This window comes from Tauraco erythrolophus, chromosome 7 (genome assembly GCF_009769465.1).
Source record: "Tauraco erythrolophus isolate bTauEry1 chromosome 7, bTauEry1.pri, whole genome shotgun sequence".
In the NCBI taxonomy this organism is placed as follows: Eukaryota; Metazoa; Chordata; class Aves; order Musophagiformes; family Musophagidae; genus Tauraco; species Tauraco erythrolophus.
In genome coordinates, this window is record NC_141471.1 from 1,144,821 (window position 1) to 1,165,164 (window position 20,344).

General features: G+C 46.1%; 1 protein-coding gene across 1 annotated transcript in view; it reads right to left on the reverse strand.

Moving 5' to 3' along the window:
* Positions 1 to 4,655: 4,655 nt before the first annotated feature.
* PTH1R (parathyroid hormone 1 receptor) overlaps positions 4,656 to 20,344 on the reverse strand; it is a 127,561-nt gene continuing 111,872 nt past the window's right edge. The window contains exons 8-13 of the mRNA XM_086614751.1: positions 16,598 to 16,658; positions 12,874 to 12,940; positions 9,261 to 9,355; positions 7,372 to 7,513; positions 6,187 to 6,228; positions 4,656 to 5,018 (exon numbers count right to left, since the gene is read on the reverse strand). Of these exons, the coding sequence (XP_086470877.1) occupies positions 4,656 to 5,018; positions 6,187 to 6,228; positions 7,372 to 7,513; positions 9,261 to 9,355; positions 12,874 to 12,940; positions 16,598 to 16,658 (770 nt within the window). The remainder of the gene's footprint in view (positions 5,019 to 6,186; positions 6,229 to 7,371; positions 7,514 to 9,260; positions 9,356 to 12,873; positions 12,941 to 16,597; positions 16,659 to 20,344) is intronic.

The following is a 20,344-nucleotide window of genomic DNA, read 5'->3' on the forward strand; positions in this document are numbered from 1 at the left end:
AAATACTTTTTTTTTTTTTTGGTTGTTTTGTAGGACCAGTTTGGAAAAATGGAGTTAAGTGTAGAGAAGGATTCCAACCAACCTGACTCTGGGATCAATATAGAAAGAAAGGTTGTCCACCCTGCTGGTGTCATTTTTGTGGGCTTCTCTACCTGCTAGAGACAAGCAGCCTCAAAGATCTAAAGTAGTTGCTGGTCCACCACCACCACCCAACCTCACGCTGCAGATGAAGTAGGTACATGGGAGTCTGCTGGCACTGCCAAAAGATCACGTCTCAGTCCCAGCTTCAACTGCTGGACTCTCAGTAGAAGATACCACTTACAGACCAAAGAACAGCCAGTGAAAATGTCTATTAGCACTGAGTAAAGAAGCACCCTGGTTAGGACATTCTTTGCCTATTACAAGACTTGATACATATAGACAGCTAATTAATTTGAGGTTAACCACTAAATGAAGCACATTAGCAATATTTCTGTTTCTGCACAAGATTACTTGATGTCTCTGAGCTTTGCGTGCCCAAAAGCCGGTCGTAGGCAAAGGTGGGTTCTGAGTCGCATGTCCATGCATCTCTCTCCACCCCAACTTCACAATTGCCTGTGGGAGATATCTGAGCCAAGACCAAGCCGTATATAGAAGGTGTAAAAACACTTGTCTGCACATATCCAGGCAAGGCAGAAATGACAAGGCTGTTGCCAAAAGTCATCCTTAAGAAACACAAGGCTGAGGAACATTTAACAGCTCTGCGTCCATCCAGAAGAGAAGTAGGAAAGACTCACGAAGAAAAGTAGACTGAGCTACTGTGGATGGAAATAGAAGAGGTGCTGGGCTGGTACGATGAGATGAACCTGCCAGAGGGTGAGATTCCCTGTCCAAGCTCAACATCTCCGTGGCACTAGAGAAGAGGACAGTCATCCAAAAGATGGGTGAGAAGATTCCTCCCCATGTGAGCCAGTCAGCTGCGATATTGCAGTGCATGGCTTGGCCTGTGCCAGCCCAGCAGTGAGAAGTGAGAGGGTCTATAGGACTCCTGAGTGTTGCCAGCTGCTTTACAGGATGGGAAGAAAAGAAGCACAAACCTGACACCACGGCGGAGGGAAACCCAGAAAAATACATGCAAGCAGCTCTTTCAGACCTTTTCCTGCTACAAGAAGTGAACTTGAGAAAGTCTCTTTCCCCACGTGTTTGCTGCACTCCAACTCCAGAGCAATCTGCTCTCTCTGCTCCACTATTCCATGTTGGACCTGAGTCAAGAATGGGCACAAACCCTGTCCTGCCTGCAGGGTTTGCAGTGGTCACTAGGTGGATCACAGACAAATGCATCCTCATCTCACCACGCTTCTGGTGGTGAGAAGCCCTTCGGGACTGTGTTTGCACTAGTAAATCAGATAGGAGAGGAACTGTCACTCCAGGTGGACTCAGACTTTTGGATGGGAGTAAACTGTCCTTGAGAAATTCCCGCAGCTCCTGGTGATGGAGAAAGAGAAGGTGATCCCATCTTGACTCTAGAGGCTTTGGTTAAGTGCCAGCAGGACCACACTGCTTGCCTTTCCAGGGCTAACGACTTGTAATTGAAAGGATTAAGAAAAGATTTCTTCCCCTGTACACCCCTTGTGCATATAATTTTTATCTGTGTTTAACGTTTTTTAGACATTTATTCTAAATAATCCAGTGATGAATGCATTTCGGTGAGGGCTGCATTTTACGAGGGGTGTTGTATTTGTTTATAAATAATTTTACATTTTTTGCTAATTCCTTGAACTTTGCTAAGTGACTGTCAAACATGTTATTAATCTGGAGTTCTCAGTAACAAACACAAGCATATAGTGAGTCACTAGTGGGTTTTTTTTTGTCTTTTTTTTTTTTTTTTTTTTGTTACTTTGTTCCAGCAGTGAAATGATACCAAGAAATTTTTTTTGAGTGAGAAAATCAAGACGGTCATCGCATCTACTTGGCAGGATTTAAGCACAACGTACTTCTGAAAGGGTGGAAAACCAGAGCCAGCACATTTAGTGTTCTTCTCTCTCATTGGTGCTTCAGCCATGTGGGACGTTAAATAACGCAGCTGTACACACTCTGATAGCTGACTGTTAATAACTTCTGCCCCCTTTGGTTGCCTCCAGAAGTCACACCAGCATTTGCGAGGAAAAGGCGACCAGCGAGCGTCGCTGGGCTGACCCAGATTTCTGCAGAGCTGGGTGGGCTCTCCATGCCAAACTTTCACTAGAGTTGACTTCTCTTGCAAGATTAATTGACTTCTCTGCAATACTATTGTTAGTATTGTTCTATGATTAACAACAACAACAACAAGAGAGCATGGAAAAAGATTATTCTTTCGAAACCTTACATTTCAGTAGCTGCCGTTTGGTGAATGGTTATGATGAGTTTTGACTTATTTTAATGATGCAAAACAAGAAAAGAACGTCACAAATAAATACTGGTTTTTAAAGACCTGCTCATGTATGCCTGCAGCTGGGGGAGAGGTGCTTCAGTGCCTGACACGAGACTGCCTCTCAGCCCCCACAGCCCCCACCAGGTCTGAATCCCAAAACTCAAGAGATGTCAAAGGGAGGAAGTTTTTTTCCTTGACTGCACTGGGCTTTGGATCAGGCCCTAACCTGAGAGGTTGTTTAAAGAAGATGTGGGACACAGAGTCTAGATCCCAACTGCTCTTCCTGACCTCCTTCAGAGTTTTGGGGAAGTTGGTCCTTAACTTGCCCTCAGAAAACCAGCTGATTGCAGTAACTGGATGCATCTCAGAAGTACTGGTTGATGTGACCCAGCAACCCTATCTAAAGGATCAGGATAGAGAATAGAGTGTTCCATCAGCCCCATCTGCATTCTAAAGGACTCCTGCAAACTTGCCCAATAACTCTTTCCTATTCCATTTGACTAACAGCCAGGTGAGGTCAAAATGCTTTAGGTACTAGAAACTTGTCAAGAAGGAAAAAAAAGAAATAAGAAAAAAATGCACCATGAGGACCTGACTCTTAGACTGCAGCAAGGGATTAGTGAAGTTACGACAAGGACTGTAGAGAGGGTCCAGGCTGGTTCAACCAGATTCCTTCCTTTGGGGAAGCACGTGCTGCAGTAGGAAGTTTGGTCACTGTTCCTAATTTCCCACTTCTGGGCAATTCTGTATCATGCTTGGAAACTGGCAGAGACCCTTTGCTAGATGAGCACCCCCAGCACAATGCACTGTTGGCCAACAAGGACTGTACCTCTTCATCAATGCTGAAGATGACATGTACCAGAAAACAACCTTTTGGCACACCCTGCAAAAAGCACCAGTGAAGGAAACAAAATCTTCCTGGTTTCTCTCTCCTGTAGGAAGGAGATATTTCCTTGTGCTCTTCCCTTTGGAGGCAACCACAATAGTGTTGCCTCATCTGAGCATCTCTAGGAAAACTCAATGACTTTGGCTGAAGTTACGCTTGTTCACGTTAGCTAAGAGTCTGACCAGGTGTACGTCTGCGTGTGTGTGACCAAAACACAAAGAATATGAAAGTCCAGAAGGTGACCACCCACAAGCAATCCTTGTGCTTTTCTCGAGCAAATTCTGCCTTCGGATCTCATGACGGTAGGTTTGTCTGGCTGCATCCAGCACCTCGTGCTTCTGGGTGATACAGGCAGTCTGTTGATGGAGTCTTTCTCCTCATGAGGGTTTGGACTAGTGAGAAACAGGAAATTCAGAGGGCAGAATGAGAAGCAATTTAGAGGTTTAAAAAATGACTGAAGCCTGTTTCTATGAGGACCCACAAAAAGGGAGGGCTGGCTTAGCTACCTTCTGAACTGATTTCAGCCACACACACACCCGGGATCTGCACATTCCCCACCCTGCCTCAACCCACTTGGTGGGCCCCTCTCCACTGCTACATCTGGAAGAACAAAAACGTCGCACATTCTGATAACCACATTTTCCATCCTAAAATTGCACTGGTTTCTGGCTTGCTACTGGGACTCAGGTCAGGGAAAGGAGAATAGAGTTTTCTGCCTACATCCAGCAACCATGAGCTGTTAACCCTGCCCACCCCAGAGGAGCATTTTGCCAAGGATTGATTGCCCAAGGGAATAACATACGACCGGTTGTCCCGAGCTGTCCGTGTTGAACGTTTGTCTGCAAGAACGAGCAGCTACGACCCCCAAGGGGGCTTGGTTGGTGTCGTGTGTGTTACCAGGCAGACTTTACAGGGAAAAAACAAACCAAACTGAAGACGCTGATGCCCAAGGTGGCTTGTACCCTCGCAAGAAGATGGCACTGTACACTCCCCTCAAGCCTCTTGCTTTACTGGGTGAGACTCCTGTCCTCCTTGGCTGACCAAGAGGTCCAAGGACCACGCACTGCTTCGCAACCCTCCCTCGCGAGCTCTCAGTATCTCTGTTGTTCAGCAGGTAACAAGGCCCACGGGTCTGGACAGCCATGCCTCCGTCAACACCAGGGAGACTCAGATCACTGAATATATGTATGTGATCGACAGCTGGCCACACTGGTGGCTCACTTTTTTTTTTTTCCCATATAACTTAACCTCTCGTTCCACAGAACAGAGAAACTGTATGGAAACCCTTGGCATCCGATGCGTGGCCTGATATTCTTTCGCCCACTAAATGCTCTGCAGGAACCTTTTTCATCCTTTTGCTTCTTTTTTCTCCTCTTCTCTTTACATCACTGTCTCTCTCTCTTCTTCAACAAGTACTGTGGGTCTGTCTCCATCGTAAAGCCCAGAGCCATTCAGGTACTCCTCATCTTTGTTGTACTGCTCTGGTCCAGAAGAAGGCATGGAGTTTTCAGAAATGGAACCATTTTTTACATAACCTGGCAAATTCCGGTGTCCATTGAGGGTCCCTGGTATAAGTCTCGTATTGAGATGGAGGGCAAGTGCCCCTCTTGTGGCTACATTTGTGATGCTGGTGTGGGAAACCATTGGTCCATAACTGTAGGTTGTGCTCCCACTTCGTGCTTTCCTTTTAAAGTCAAGTGCTAATGTCCACCTGCTCCATGACTTCTTTATTTCTGCTTGGACCTGAGAGACAAGGGGGAAAAAAAAACCATGAGTTGTAGGAGAGAGGGGTAGGGAGCCATCAGAAGGAGGTAGTATCCACAGACTGAATGGTTGAGGAACTCTCTGGAGAGGGACATTGGAAGGAACAGTAAATTCCCATTAAATCTGCCTTTTCCAAATGAGATATTTGACATTGGGAAGCTTGAATGCCTGAAAATGTCAAACTGAAAATATGGATTAACTCTCTCCCAGGGTTAAGGGAGACTGAGCAGCACACCCAGGACTGAGTTATCTCAATGTACCATGAGCATCAAGTGGGATGAACCACCTTCGGAGGTGCCTGAGCCTCTAGAAATTTCCTCTAGAAAAGAGTTAGCTGCCTACTTTAGATCGAATATCCCACTTTTAGATGGCTAAAGTTAGGATGAGTTCAATTCCCCTCACAGTATGGATTTCATCTAGGTTTTACGCTGTAGAACACAAGCAACGTATTTGTAGTTGCATTTCCTCTTAAAATCCATAAACTTAGGCCGAAACAGCTTTATGCTGGGCCATGAAAGTAGCTCTCTTCTTTCCCAGTGTGCATCCACTGACCATCCAGTTTCTTAATTTGCAGCCATAGAGGGAATTAATGGAAACAAAGACATTAAAGCATATCACTCTGGAAACAGAAGAAAAGGTCAAAATGATCTGAATGTCTTACATGACCAAAACCTAGGGTATGGACTTTCTATGTGGACTGACAAATCTTCCACTGAGTGCAAAACAGGGTTGTGTCTCAAGAGTAAGTGGGATGTCCCTGCCCACAGCAGGGCGGTTGGAACTAGATGATCTTGAAGGTCCCTTCCAACCCAAACCATTCCATGATTCTATGATTCTATGATATGCTGATGTGCATCCACCTCAGGCAGTTGGACTACATGATCATTGTAGGTCCCTTCCAACTGAAAATATTCTATTCTATTCTATTCTATTCTATTCTATTCTATTCTATTCTATTCTATTCTATTCTATTCTATTCTATTCTATTCTATTCTATTCTATTCTATTCCATTCCATTCCATTCCATTCCATTCCATTCTATTCATTTTGTTTCCATTCCATTCCATTCCATTCATCATCCCCTTACTATCTGAGTGTGGAACTAACTGAACAAAGGAGGGAAACAATTAAGAGGCTGGTGACTTACCTCTCCATTGCAAAAACAGTATATGATGGCAACAAAAAATCCCTAGAAGGAATAAGAAGCAACATCTTAACTGTGTCCTTGTGTTCCTCTGAATTCAATCACATTCATAATATGCTGTACATAAACACGTGAGAGATGGACAAACGGTTGTTTCCTGGCAGGTTATTGACAAAGAAGATAGCCCTTTGGGTCATGGTTTAGCTAAGAGGTCTGTTTTCACCTCCAGGTCTTTTGCAAAGTTTCTGAGATGGTGATGGGTGCCTGGGAAGGTGGTTGGGTCTCCCTCACTGGAGGTATTTATGTTCATATTGGCTAAACATTTCCAGCATTTTGCATGTAGCTGATCCTGCTGCAGGATGGGAGGGTGGAAGATGATCCTGATTGAACTTTTCTAGCTCTGGCTGCAAGCTCCTGTGTGGAGCAGAACTGACTGAGTGGGATCAGCAAAGGAATTCAGATGTGAGTCAACCATTCACATCTTTTTGTTGGCCAATAGTTTACCCAGGTCTTGCTGAGGTCACCCACTGTTTTATCCCATCTGCACCCAACAGGAACTGTGGAAACACATGAAAGAAAGCTTGATCCCAATCTCCCTTACAGTTTCTTTAAACTATCATCTGGCCAGACCCACTGTCCACCTTCGTCATTCACACTGATCAACCCTGACGATAGGTAGCAGCATGTGAGCCGAAAGTTGATCTCTCAGGGAGGGTGTGCAGTGATGATCAAACACTGCTCTGCTTGTAGAGAGTTGTCTATTCTTGCTGCTGTGTCTTATGTAGGACCAGTCTTGGAACTGAACCTGCCTTTTGCCCAAACCTAGAACTGAGGAATCCATTCAGAGGACTGAAAGACAACTTGGAATTGGAAGCTAATGTGATACAACATGTCCCTGCGGATCTCTACCAGCTTAAGTCCAACTTGGATCTAAAGGGATTTATTTTGTAGGGTAAGTTATCTTTCAACAGGAACATTTTTTTGTTGGATACACTGAGCCTTTGTACGTGGTGTTTTGCAAATATAAACCATACTTGATGCTAAAATATTGTCAAATCACCTTGTGAATGAAACCTGATGTATTGTGAAAACAGTCCTGATTCCAAAGACAACACCCTGCACTCTCATTTCCCTCCTGTCCCATTGAAATTCTCACAGTTTCCCCCCCTAGTTTAAGGGTTACAATACCTGGAAAGAGTTGAACAGCATTTCATAGTGCATTTGAACTTGCCAAAGAATCCCTGACACATCTGTGTATGGCATAGCCATGAAAACAATATAGTGAACGCCAAACAGAGGCATAAGGACGAGGGTAGATTTCAGCAGCTTCCTGCAGCAATAAGGAAAGAGAAAGACACAAAGGAAATTAGCAGATGGAATGAACCTCACAGCCAGGCTCGTACACCTCATACCATGGACACAAGCTGTATGTCATTTCTTCCTTGCCCACATGTCCCCTTGGCTAGGCTTGGGTATCTTACTACCTACCAAACTACCCTTGGGTAGAGGGTTGACTGGAAATAAATGTGCACTTCTCCTTCCAGCCCCTAGCCTCTGACTGGCACTAAATCCCTAAAAGATGGTTCTCCTTCAGATGACAATGACTGGAGATGTTCCTGTACAACCTGCAGCAGCTGACACCGCTTGAGCATGGAGGGTTGGACTAGACCCCCTCCAGAGGTCTTTTCTAGCTTCAGTCATTCTGTGATTCTGTGATTCTACCTGCTTACCGAGGCAAGACATGGAAGTCCATCCTGGGTTAGTGCCTCTTGTGCAACGAGCAGGGCTGATGGGGAGGGAAGTGCATTTAGGAACAGTATTACTCTAGATATCAAAGGGAAGAGGACAGTGCACTATGGGGTAAGCAGGAGGTGGGCACTCTTAGGAGGTTCTCTGAACTGCAGTATCACTTAGAAAGCCCCTTTTTCAAGAAGCAGCTCCATTTTAGCATAGGACCTATGTTGGAGACTGAGGAGAGGTACAATACAACCCCGAGTAGTTGGCTGGGTTTGCTCCTGAGGGAACCAGCCTTGCCTGGAAGTGATGCTAATTGAAGGATTAGACCTTCTGCCAAGAGTTACAGCAAGTCACCAAGTGCAGGCAATTATTGAGAAGGGCAGACATCACTACCAGAAAGACCTGGTACCTCCTCTGTCCAGCAACTGGAAACCACTGAGGGAATTTAACACATTAAAAGGAGAAGGCCCCATCCAAACCATAATTAATAGCAAGTTTCAGCCAGGGAGAAATAAACAAATAGATAAATCAGAGCCCTGACAGGGCAGCAAAGAAAAATGGAGAGGTGTTTTCCTGCCAAATCTCATTCCTGCTTCAAATGAAACGTCTTGTGTTTGGAGAGTGAGATGGTAGCAATGAGCTCATGGTTTGCAGCCCAAGTCATTCTGCTCTCCCTCCTCTGCATGGGGCATGCTGGGCAGCCCAGCTCAGGAGATGATGAGAAAGCTCAGGAGCTCTCAAGCAGCCGAGGTGTCTCAGCAACCTGCTTTTTCTGTCCCGTTTTCACCATGCTACAAATACACAAACTTCTCAAGAGGGAAGAGCTGGCAGAACAAAGGAAAACAAAACAAACAAGGAAACGCCAGATTTCCAGCAAAGAGTCAGGAATCTTTCTTCATCTCAGCAAAAGCACTGAAACACCCTCTGAAGGGCGGGTTTAGCAAATAGTCCAAGTTTTACAAAGCACAGGAGGGAAACAAATACAAATAAACAGATGGGTACAAGGTTTAGGGGCTTCAACAGCGTAAGCAATGCTTTTATTTTTGCGCTCTTGGTCCAAGGCCAGCACAGTCACTTCCAAACTGGCTGAAGAGACTGAATTTCCCTCTTTAACCTATGAGGCAGATCTCCCAGGTTGGATTTGAAAGGTTTAGGAGATGTTTAAACTGCCGTTGATTCATTCTGCATTTCCAGACTCGGAAGACGTCATTCTTCTCACCTTATTTGAGGTGTCTGTAGTGTAGACACCATGAACGAGTCACCTTGGGCTCCTTCTGCAGTCAAGAGGGTGAAACAAGGAATTGATGTCTCCCAAAAAGTGGAGAGTGTACGTGACTCACCTGTACTGTTGTCTTGAGTCACACCTCCCTGCATTTGTCTCTCGTAGCTTGGTTGCTAGGACTCTGATAATATTGATAAAAAGAATAAAATTTACCTGGAAGAGGTGGGGGAAAAAAAACACAACAAAGAAAAAATAACTGTTAAAAACGATCCAGACGATGACAGTGTTGTTTAGTCAAGGCTTTCCCCAAGATGAGTCAAGGGGCTGTGGCACACAGTGAGATGATGATGCTGTGTATAAAGATCCTCCTGGGAGAGCTCGTCCTGTGGAAGGAGTGAGCTCCACAGGAGAGATTCAATGTTTGGTGGGATCTGGTCAGCTGTGTGTAACCTGAATGGTTGAGAGAGAGAAGGGAATGGCTTTCTCTGACAAAGTGTGGGCATCTCAGATGGAAACACCTACACCTGAGCTAGCCAGCCCAGCAGATGCCTGATGACTGGGTATGGTATCAACACATAAGGCAGTGCTTACCACGCATTTTGAGGTATAGACTACAGACAACTCTCAGTGTTTTCCACATCACCTTTTTTCAAACTCCATGGAGTGATGGGTCATTTTCATGGCCTCATAAACCTCTCAAACTTAGTTTGGGGTCCAGGGAGATGAGTGAAATCAGGTTATGTTTGTCTCTTGCAGCCCACCCTCAGGCTAAGAGAAGCAGTAGTAGGATGCCTTCCCATATTTCCACGTTCATAAAGAAAATAAGAGCAACCAAACCGCACCCTGATGAAGACAGTGTCGACCTAGCTGGAGATGATAGATCTAGAATGCAGAAGAGCAATACTACTGTAAAACTTCTGTTGTACATCTACTGCTAACTCTCCCTTTGGAAGAGTGTTTTTTATGGAGCAGATAAGGACAGTAAGGAAGTAACATCTACCTCCTATTCAGGGAGCCACATCTATGAACCCATCTTGTGGCCAGCTGCTCAGCCAAGCTGATCTAGTCCTACAGGAACATGCTCATGGTGACCCACGCAGCAAAATGTAACAGCAACATCTCATGGCTATGCTGCTACTTAACAGAGAAGAAAACTGGGGAGATGTTTGAGGGATTCCCAGCTTTTTTTGGAGCTCCTCAGAGACTGGTTTCACTAGGGCTGGGATCACACCTGCCGCTGCCCCAGACAAACCCATTCTTAGGACTGCAGCAAGGCCACAAGCAGAACCATTGGGTAACCATCTACACTGGGCAGATCTATGTTGCTGGGCTAATACTGGTTCCTATAGATTTCTCTGGAGGCTTGCAGCAGTCATTTGACTTCTAAGCATTTCAAGGAAACAAATTACCATGCCACACACAGGCTCATAATTTTAGACCAGAAGGGACCATGGTGAACCTCTAGTTTGATCTCCTGCGAAACATAGTCCATAAGACCTTCTTGTATTCATTTTTGTTTGAGCTACAGCAGATCTGGGTTTCAGTGTTTCCATGACGGAGATCCTACCACAACCATCGGTAAGTGGTTCCAACGGTTAATTATCCTCACTGTTAAAACAAGTAGTTCCCTGAGCCGCTGAACGAACACGGCCTGGTTTGCTATGGCTTTGTCTTCTGTGGTTGGATTCCTTCTCTTTTAACGAGGTGCAAGTTCATTTTGAACAGTTCTCCTCTGTGTTGAGAAGGGGGTAATGTCATACTACACCATTTCTCTTGAAAGGGCGTAAGTGAAATTTCTCTCCCGTATCTATTTGTCTGTTTTCATGAGGTTTGTGGGACTTCAACATCCACGCAACCCCATTCCCTTAGTTACATTTGGTTGGCATTTACTGACTGGCACAAAAGTTATAAGGGAGGGATGGACAGACTGACAAGCAGGGAAGTACACAGCCTGGGGGCATATAATTCATTTTCCTTGGAAACCAATCTGAAAGGAAAAAATGAGTTTTTCTAGCTTCAAAGGCTCCAAAGTGGGATCTTGTTCTGCATTTTGTCAGCTAAACTAAAGATGTCCAACCTTATCACGGTCTGGAGGGAAACTCCTCTGACTTCCTGAAACACGTGCTCAGTTTTAAAAGAAATCCAGACAACTGAATAACGCCTAAGTTAGCAGCAGAGTGGGGGAATTTTAAGCCTCTCAGCCTCCAAATTCTGCAAATACATCCAGAAAATGCATAACTTAGTCCAGCAACCTATGACCAGCCAGTGTGGGAGCTGAAAAGGCAGCCAAGTGAACAATATGAACCCACAGAAATTAAACAGAAACAACCCACAGAATATTTTTGCATGATAACTAGCTGCATTTGCAAAAAGCCAGGGTACAAGCACAGCAGAGCCTCATGGAGAAACATTATTTTTACAAGGATGAGCCTCAATTGAGCTCTTTCTCCTCTGTTAATTAAGCTTTAAATTAAATGCAACGGGGTTGCTGGCATTCATTTAGTTGAACTATCTGAACTTTCTTCTCCGTCCTACTATTTCATTTCCAATGACCACAATGTGGGCTTGGTGATTATTTTCTTCCAAGGTGCAGAACTAATTGCTAGAGCCAGGTGGACAATTTCCACCAAAAGGAAATTCTGATGAAGAGAAAAGCCCTCCCCCAAGTCCAAAGCAGCTCACCCAGTTGCACATGTGAGTGTATTCACCTCAGAAACTTTCCTGCTGTTTATATGCAGGTGGTCTGATTTTCTTCTCACCCATGCTGATCATCTTCTAAGGCCTCCTGATTTGTGAGTATATAAAGCTTGATGCAAATCCCTCTGAAGACTACAGAGAAATTCTTACTGACTCCTCTCACGTACTTGTGGATGGATGTAAAGGGGGAACGAGGATGTGTGGCACTGGAAAAGCTCTATTGCATGCGCCCATTTAGCCATCAGAAGATGGAGTAGTGGAGAACCATAGAGAAAGTCAGAGGGAGGAAAGAGGGTAATTAATGAAAACTGTGAAAGCAGGTTCTCTAGCTAGTTAGGACCCTGCTCAAGCAAACACATAACCACCCACTGAATTCCCCTTGTGCAGATAATCACATCTTATAATGACCTCTCCAGCTTGTGAGAGCTCAGTCCTGTGTCTGGATAAAGTCACTTGTATCTTTCCTGTCTCCTCTGGCTCCTGAGTAGGGGCTGAAGTGATCTTCCACTAGCGATCAACGTCATGTCCCATCATAGCTGGGATGGTTTAGCCTTCATCCCCACCTTTGAGGTATCCCAAGCATTTAATGGTTCAGAAAGATGAATCTGAAACAATGTGATGACACTAAAGCATGCCAAGGGAAAAGGTTTGGTCCAGCTATGGAACCTAAATTTTCTCACTGGAGATGCCCAGTGAGAACATGTTATGACCCCTGAGGGTTTGCAGTATCACATGGGTTGGAAATACTGGCTTGAATGTTTGTTTCATTAACGATTTTAGGGTCATATCCTCACGTCATTTTTCTCTCCTAAGCAAAACTTGAAGTTGGTCATAAACCTCTCTGCCCTATGCAGCTACCAAACTTACAGGCAGGTCAAATATAAGGCCCTAAATCAGATATATTATCCACACTACTCGGGCAAGAGCTGTGTTAAGAGGGTTATTAGAGTAGAACAGCCAGGCTAACCCCTCCCACTGAGCCTGCATTGACCAAAGGCACTACCTCCCACCCCTTGCAATCAGCCAGTACTCACCACGATAGCTGCCAGGATGGGCACCTGAATAATCCATTTTAAATTGCCAGCACTCAAGTCCCAACACCTGAGAAGAGATTGACATCTCATCAGGAAATCATCGGTTGCAAAGAGCAAAAGACTCAAGTATCTTGTTGGAGAAGGAAGGATGGGTTCCTCCAAAACCTGGTGTGGTGGAAGCACTTAGATCCAACCCTGCCTTCAGTCAGCATGGTTTTGAAATAGCCCTTCTCCTGCTGTTGTATTATTCAAAACTGAAATCATTACTAAACACATTTAAAGTTATGCTCTCCAGGGGGTGGAACAGCTCTTTCCACAGTCACCAAGACCTGTCCCTTCTGGACATGAACCCACCCTTTTCCACATCTTCACTTCCTTACCAGAAAAAGATACCCTAGAAGAAATCCAGCTTTCATGAAAACAAGAGAGGCTGAAATGGTCCCATATTATCTCTTAGAATAAACCTGCACAACTTCACATGGGGAGAGGTCCTGTCTAAATACACAGTGATGGGGACAATTCTGTGGTTCTACATTAAGTTCCGGTGCTTCCTTCAGCCCCGTTCTCTCAGTGAGACCCAGCCATGCCCCACAAAAGTCTTTATCTTCATAGATTCATAGATTCATAGATTCATAGATTTCTAGGTTGGAAAAGACCTTAGAGATCATCGAGTCCAACCATCCTTAATCCCCATTAAACCATATCCTCAAGTAGCTCATCCACCCTATTCTTAAACACATCCAGGGATGGGGACTCAACCACTTCCCTGGGCAGCTTATTCCAGTGGCTGACAACCCTTTCAGAGAAGAAATACTTCCTAACATCCAACCTGAATCTCCCCTGACTAAGCTTATGCCCATTTCCTCTTGTTCTATCTCCCATCACTAATGTAAAGAGCCCTTCCCCTACCTCCCCACCATCTTTTCTCAAGTATTTATAGGCCGTAATCAGGTCTCCCCTCAGCCTCCTCTTCTCCAGGCTAAACAGCCCCAACTCCCTCAGCCGCTCCTCATAAGTTTTATTTTCCAGCCCCTTGACCAGTTTAGTCGCCCTTCTTTGGACTCGCTCCAGGAGCTCAATATCTCTCTTAAAGCGAGGGGCCCAAAACTGGACACAATATTCCAGGTGCGGCCTCACCAGTGCCGAGTACAGGGGCAGGATCACCTCCCTGCTCCTGCTGGTCACACTATTCTTGATACATGCCAGTATCCCATTGGCCTTTTTGGCCACCTGGGCACACTGCTGGCTCATATCAAGCCGGTAGTCAACCAACACCCCCAGGTCCTTTTCCGCCAGGCAGCTCTCCAGCCACTCCTCCCCAAGCCTATAGCGACGCTTGGGGTTTTTATACCCCAAGTGAAGGACTCTGCACTTGGCCTTATTAAAGCTCATGCCATTGGCCTCAGCCCAACGATCCAGTCTGTTCAAATCCCTCTGAAGAGCCTCCCTACCCTCAAGCAGATCGACACAGCCTCCCAGCTTGGTGTCGTCCGCAAATTTACTGAGGGTACATTCAATCCCCTCATCCAGGTCATTGATAAAGATGTTAAACAGAACTGGACCCAGCACTGAGCCCTGGGGAACCCCACTGGTGACCGGCCTCCAGCCGGATTTAGCCCCATTTACCACCACTCTTTGGGCCCGGCCATCCAGCCAGTTTTTAACCCAAAGGAGGGTGTGCCTATCCAGGCCAGCAGTTACCAGTTTCTCCACCAGAACACTATGAGAAACTGTATCAAAGGCTTTACTGAGGTCCAGGAAAACTACATCCACAGCCCTTCCCTCGTCAACCAGGCGGGTCACCCTGTCATAGAAGGTGATCAGGTTTGATTGGCAAGACCTGCCTTTCATAAACCCATGTTGACTGGGCCTGATCACCCGGTTAACCTGTATGTGCTCATTAATAGCACTCAAGATAACCTGTTCCATGACTTTGCCCGTCACCGAGGTCAGACTGACAGGCCTGTAGTTCCCCGGATCCTCCTTCCGCCCTTTTTTGTAAATGGGGGTAACATCCACCAGCCTCCAGTCCAGCGGAACTTCCCCAGTGAGCCAAGACTGCCCAAAGATAATGGACAGGGGTTTGGCAATGACATCCGCCAGCTCTCTCAGGACTCTCGGGTGGATACCATCAGGCCCCATAGACTTGTGGGCATCCAGCCGAAGGAGCAGATCCTTGACCCGTTCCTCTTGGATCACAGGAGCTTCGATCTGCTCTCCCTCCCTGCACTCAGACACCGAAGGCCAGCTCACCTGGGAACTGCTGACCTTATTATTAAAGACTGAGGCAAAGAAGGCATTAAGGACCTCAGCCTTGTCTTCATCCCTAGTGACTAACGTACCCCCTGAGTCCAGTAGGGGCTGGAGGTGATCTTTAGCCCTCCTTTTGTTATTAATATATTTATAGAAAGACTTTTTGTTGTCCCTTACGGAGACATCTTCTTTCCATCTTCAGCCCTTATCCAAGTGAGGACTGGAAGGGCAAACTGTTGGTGGCGTGGATGTTAGGTTATGGTCCTCCATCTGCCAAGAAGGGGCTGAACACTCTTTCCTCCCAGGCGTTTCCAGCAGCCATTGAATAAGGTCACACAGTGTTAATGACTCTGTTTGAATTCTCTCCAACGGTGGAGAGAGGAGTGCCACAGGCTTTTCTTTATCTGAGCCAGACGGCCCCCACATGGCAGCTGCAGTTTTTGTTTCGTGGGCCAAAAGCTGCCGAGGTAGCTATTCGAGGAAAGCGAGAGGCAGGGGCAGAGGAACCACCCGTGCTGATTGCAAGGCTCTACGAGGATGAGCCCGTGCCAACGTAGATGCGTCACACTCTGGTAGCTGCTCTACTATGTCCTTCCAAGCCTAGAGCTGAAATACCATTAGGAAAGCAGTCTCCTCCCAGGAAAAACCATTTGAAAAGCTTCCTGGGGACCCCCATGCTTTTGCTGGCAGATTGTGGGCAGATGAAACCTGTTGCGTGGTCAAATCCGTGCGTTATGGGGGGAAAATGTGACTGTTTGAGGGTTTGGAGATCAGATGCTATGGATCCTTCATTCAGCATACTGTAAGAATACGAGGCCATGAGGATGCATGTGTAGGACCAAAGAAGCAGCTGATCTACATCTTGTTTCTGGCAGTAGGCAGAAGCTGGTATATAAGGTGGAGCAGGTAAGGAGGGTAGTAGTATTCTTCTAGACTATTCTTCCAAAAATTTGGTCTTCAGGATGGCTTCCTGAGCCAGATCACTACGGAGTATCTAATACTTCTAGGGGAATTTATCTTCCAAGAATTTGTAAAAATGCTTTTTAAACCTAAAAACCTGCTGGCATACACACCTTCGGCTTCGCCACCTCATCAATGTCGAACCACCTTCTTTGACTGTGCTGAACCTGCCATCTCCCAACACCATTCCCGTCCATTCAGGATCTTAAAGATCCCTGTCCTGTCCCTGCCTAGGTCTGTGCAGTCCCCTTTAGCCCCAGGGATAACAGCTGCGGGTGTCCACATTTATCAAATTCTGTAAAATTAACGGAAAGCTAGGAAAGTTGCACCCACTTTATCCTTCCCTGCCACTTGCCCCCCAGAAAAAGTTTACTAACTTCATAGCAGAAATCACTTCTGGCTTTACCTGCTTCCTCTTTCCCTTTCGATTCACCCTCAAAGTCACCATTGCCAGAAGCCCCACAAAAGTGTTACATGTAAAAGGGAGGAAGGAAAATCCAATGGGACTTACTCTGTGTCGGCTAGAGTGGCTCTCACGCTGGCCCACGCTGTAACAAATACAGCAGGGAGTCCTGCAAAAAAACACAGGTCAGACGGGGTGAGTAGGGGGACTGGAGGGCTCTGGTACCATAAACACAAGTGGAGCAGCCTAGAGGAAGGTGGAAGTAGGAGCTTTTAGATATTCAAGAATAATTTATACTAGGAAAGCCCGATCTTGGTCTCACATCTCTTTTGTAGACCAAATGGTGAACCAAACAGTGGCAGGGAGCACTTTCTGGACAAGAAGTATCATGGTCTGGACATGTCCACCCTACTAAACTCTCCTGGCTTTCAAAACGGAGCAGCTTGCTTTGCCAAGTTGCCAGCCAGGAGTGGTCCAGGCTTAAGGTACCTCCTGATTAATTTTTGGGAGGTGCCCAGCTGGTCTGGGACTGAGATGGGTCATGGACTTGGCGGGATAAATCATCAGGTACCATGCCCTTCCTCTAGCAGTACTTTATAGAGACCTAGCCTGTCGTGCTTGAACCCCGGTGACTGATATCTCCTGGAACCAACTCATTCAACTTGAAGCAGAGAAGGGTTTCGTGCAGCACCCCTTTCCCAAGATATTTGTTCCCTTCCTCTGACACGAAGGAAAGATGGATCTGGAGTCAAGCTCAGACCATTTCTCCCAGCACAGGGCTGGATGGCTTAGAAGCTCTGTGAAGTGTGAGAGACTTGCTGCACGACGCAAATAAATGCTAGAATTTAGGGTAATGCTTGCCAAAGGCTGGCTCCCAAATGAACCATCCCTATTTCAGCACAGTTACACCAGGCATCATCTTTTCCCTGCGAAAAGTAAAAAAGTCACCAATACCCAAATGCAATCTCCTATTTATTTTTTCAGGGTCCAGTTCTGCTTTATTTGTACAACTGAGTCCCCTACTGGCTTCCCTTAAAAGGCAGGATCAAATCCACAGTAGCTTCCACAAATTCAAGAATAACCCCTTTCAGGTGAAAAAAAAAAAAAAAAAAAAAAAAAATCAAAAAATAAATAAAGGTGACATTTATCACCCATGACTAAATATGCTGTTCATAGTCTAAGCTCATTGGGGCTCGGCACGCATAAGCACACGCTTAACTTTCAGCATGCACTTAAGTCTCATTAGAGTGCTTAAAGGCTTTCCTGACCACGGACGCTTTCCTGAGCTGGGGTGTGGAGCAGGGACGCCTGTCTCACACACACATGGACAACGGGGCCGTTATCTTGGCTGGAACCTTTAAATGCCATGGTAATCTAAGAAAGCATAAATAATTAAACACAGAGCCCCACTGAGGACCAGCGCGGCAGCGCTGCCGACAAAGATACATTTATAAGGAATGCCCTCTGCTTTACAATCCCCTGCCACGGCTGGCGTTGGAAAAAAAAAAATACTTCACCTATTGCACTGGGAACCCGTTGAAGCTGAGAGTTTGGGGAAGGGGATGGTTTGTCGTAACGAGGACCATCTATTTCCTCCTCGCCGTTAATCTCCTATCTACGAAAACTAAGGTGTGTGCTCCAAGCTACTGGTTGAGCTGTCCAAGGCTTAAATCCATATGACTTTGTTGATACCATTGGTGATATTCCAATGTATCGATGGAGAAACTGGTCGTGTTGAGAGGCTGACGTGCCTGCTGCCTGCCTGCGAGATGGTGGGTGTTCACCCGCTACTGTGAAGCTCTAAGCTTGAAAGATGGATTGCTTCAGAGATTTGGATGTGTTTGACACACACTTGTTCCTCTCCAGCCTGTCCTGCACTTCAAAAGAGACACTGTTCCCGTTCATACTAATCCTGTGCTGCGTTCAAGGTTCTCAGCAAGAATGAATCGTACGGGAGAAAATAATTTTACCTAAAAAATCCCTATATGTGGATTTATTGTGCCCTGTGCCCTGCTGCCTCACTCCGTTCAGGTGTCAAGATCCTTGACATTTTTTACAAAACACATAAAGCGAATTCTTGGCACCAGTTTTATTGCTACATTTGTCTCTCTTCATCTCTTACATCTTTTTTTTTTTTTTTTCAGTGTGATCAGTTAGAATCATAGAATCATAGAAACATAGAATGGTTTGGGTTGGAAGGGACCTCAAAGATCATCTAGTTCCAGCCCCCCTGCCATGGGCAGGGACACCCTCCACTACACCAGGTTGCCCAAAGCCCCATCCAACCTGGCCTTGAACACTTCCAGGGATGGGGCAGCCACAGCTTCTCTGGGCAACCTGTGCCAGTGCCTCACCACCCTCAATGTAAAGAATTTCTTTCTTATATCTAACCTAAATCTCCCCTCTTTCAGTTTAAATCCATTGCCCCTTGTCCTATCACTACACACCCTTGTCAAAAGTCCCTCTCCAGCTTTCCTGTAGGCCCCCTTTAGGTACTGGAATTGTACATGTTCTTAAATTTACAAGAAGTGGTATGAATCCTCTCCCTCCCTTTCCTCTGCCCCATTTTTAATTTTTTTTCTATGTCAATGTAACATGCAGAGTTTGGGCCATCAGGTAATTTCTGGAGTTCAATCTTTGCCTCCCCTTCTGGCAAATCAGTCTTCCAACGTGAAGAATCAGAAGGCTTAGCTTTGCCTCCATCATCCCTTTTATTTTCAGAGAGAGATGACTTTTTGGTATCTCCACTAGAAAGTCCAGGTCTGTGGTGCCCCTAGACTGACAGTCCCTCCTGCTGAGCAGTCACAGGGCCCATTGATGGGAGAGTCATTAGCCAGAAAATCAGGACTGAAGTCCTAAAAGTTAGACATGTAAAGATACCCACAAACAGCAAGATACCCAAGAGGATGCAGCCCTGCAAGCAGAAAAGTCAAAAGGGATTAGATGCATCATAGAATGATAGAATGGTTTGGGTTGAAAGAGACCTCAAAGATCATCCAGTTCCAACCCCCCTGCCATGGGCAGGGACACCCTCCACTACACCAGGTTGTCCAAAGCCCCATCCAGCCTGGCCTTGAACACTGCCAGGGATGGGGCAGCCACAGCTTCTCTGGGCAACCTGTGCCAGTGCCTCACCACCCTCAGAGGGAAGAATTTCTTCCTCAGATCCCATCAAAATCTCCCCTCTTCCAGTTCAAAGCCATTGCCCCGTGTCCTGTCACTACACGCCCTTGTCCAAAGCCCCTCTCCAGCTTTCTTGTAGCCCCTTTAGGTACTGGAAGGTGCTGGAAGGTCTCCCCAGAGCCTTCTCTTCTCTGGGCTGAACAACCCCAACTGTCTCAGTCTCTCTTCATAGAGAGGTGCTCCAGCCTTCACATCATCTTTGTGGTCTTCCTCTGGACCCACTGGAACAAGTCCATATCTTCCTGACATCTGGCCAACCCACCAAGGAAAGGAAACTAAGTCTCCAAAAAGCCTGTGGTCTCCTGGATAGCTGTGAGCAGAGAAAGATGCAGGCGTGGATAGATGCATGCATGTCCTGCCCCTTGCACGTATGTACCCCACGTGCACGACCGGTGTGACGCAGGAGGAACCCCACCGGGCAGCGATGCCGTGAGCGACTTCTACAGAATCCACATTGTATGCGCTGTGCATTTCCAGTCCATACACACAGTGTGTACAATGCAGGTGCTATAAAGTCAGGTATCTCCCCATCAGCTGCAAAATGTGCAAACCTCAAGCTGGGCAAAGCCTGGTGGTCATGCCAACCCCCTGCTCTCCTCTGTCGCTTTTCTTGTGTACGTGCCCACTAGCAGTTGGAAAAATGGCTTTCATGCATGTGTCAAAGATGTGAGT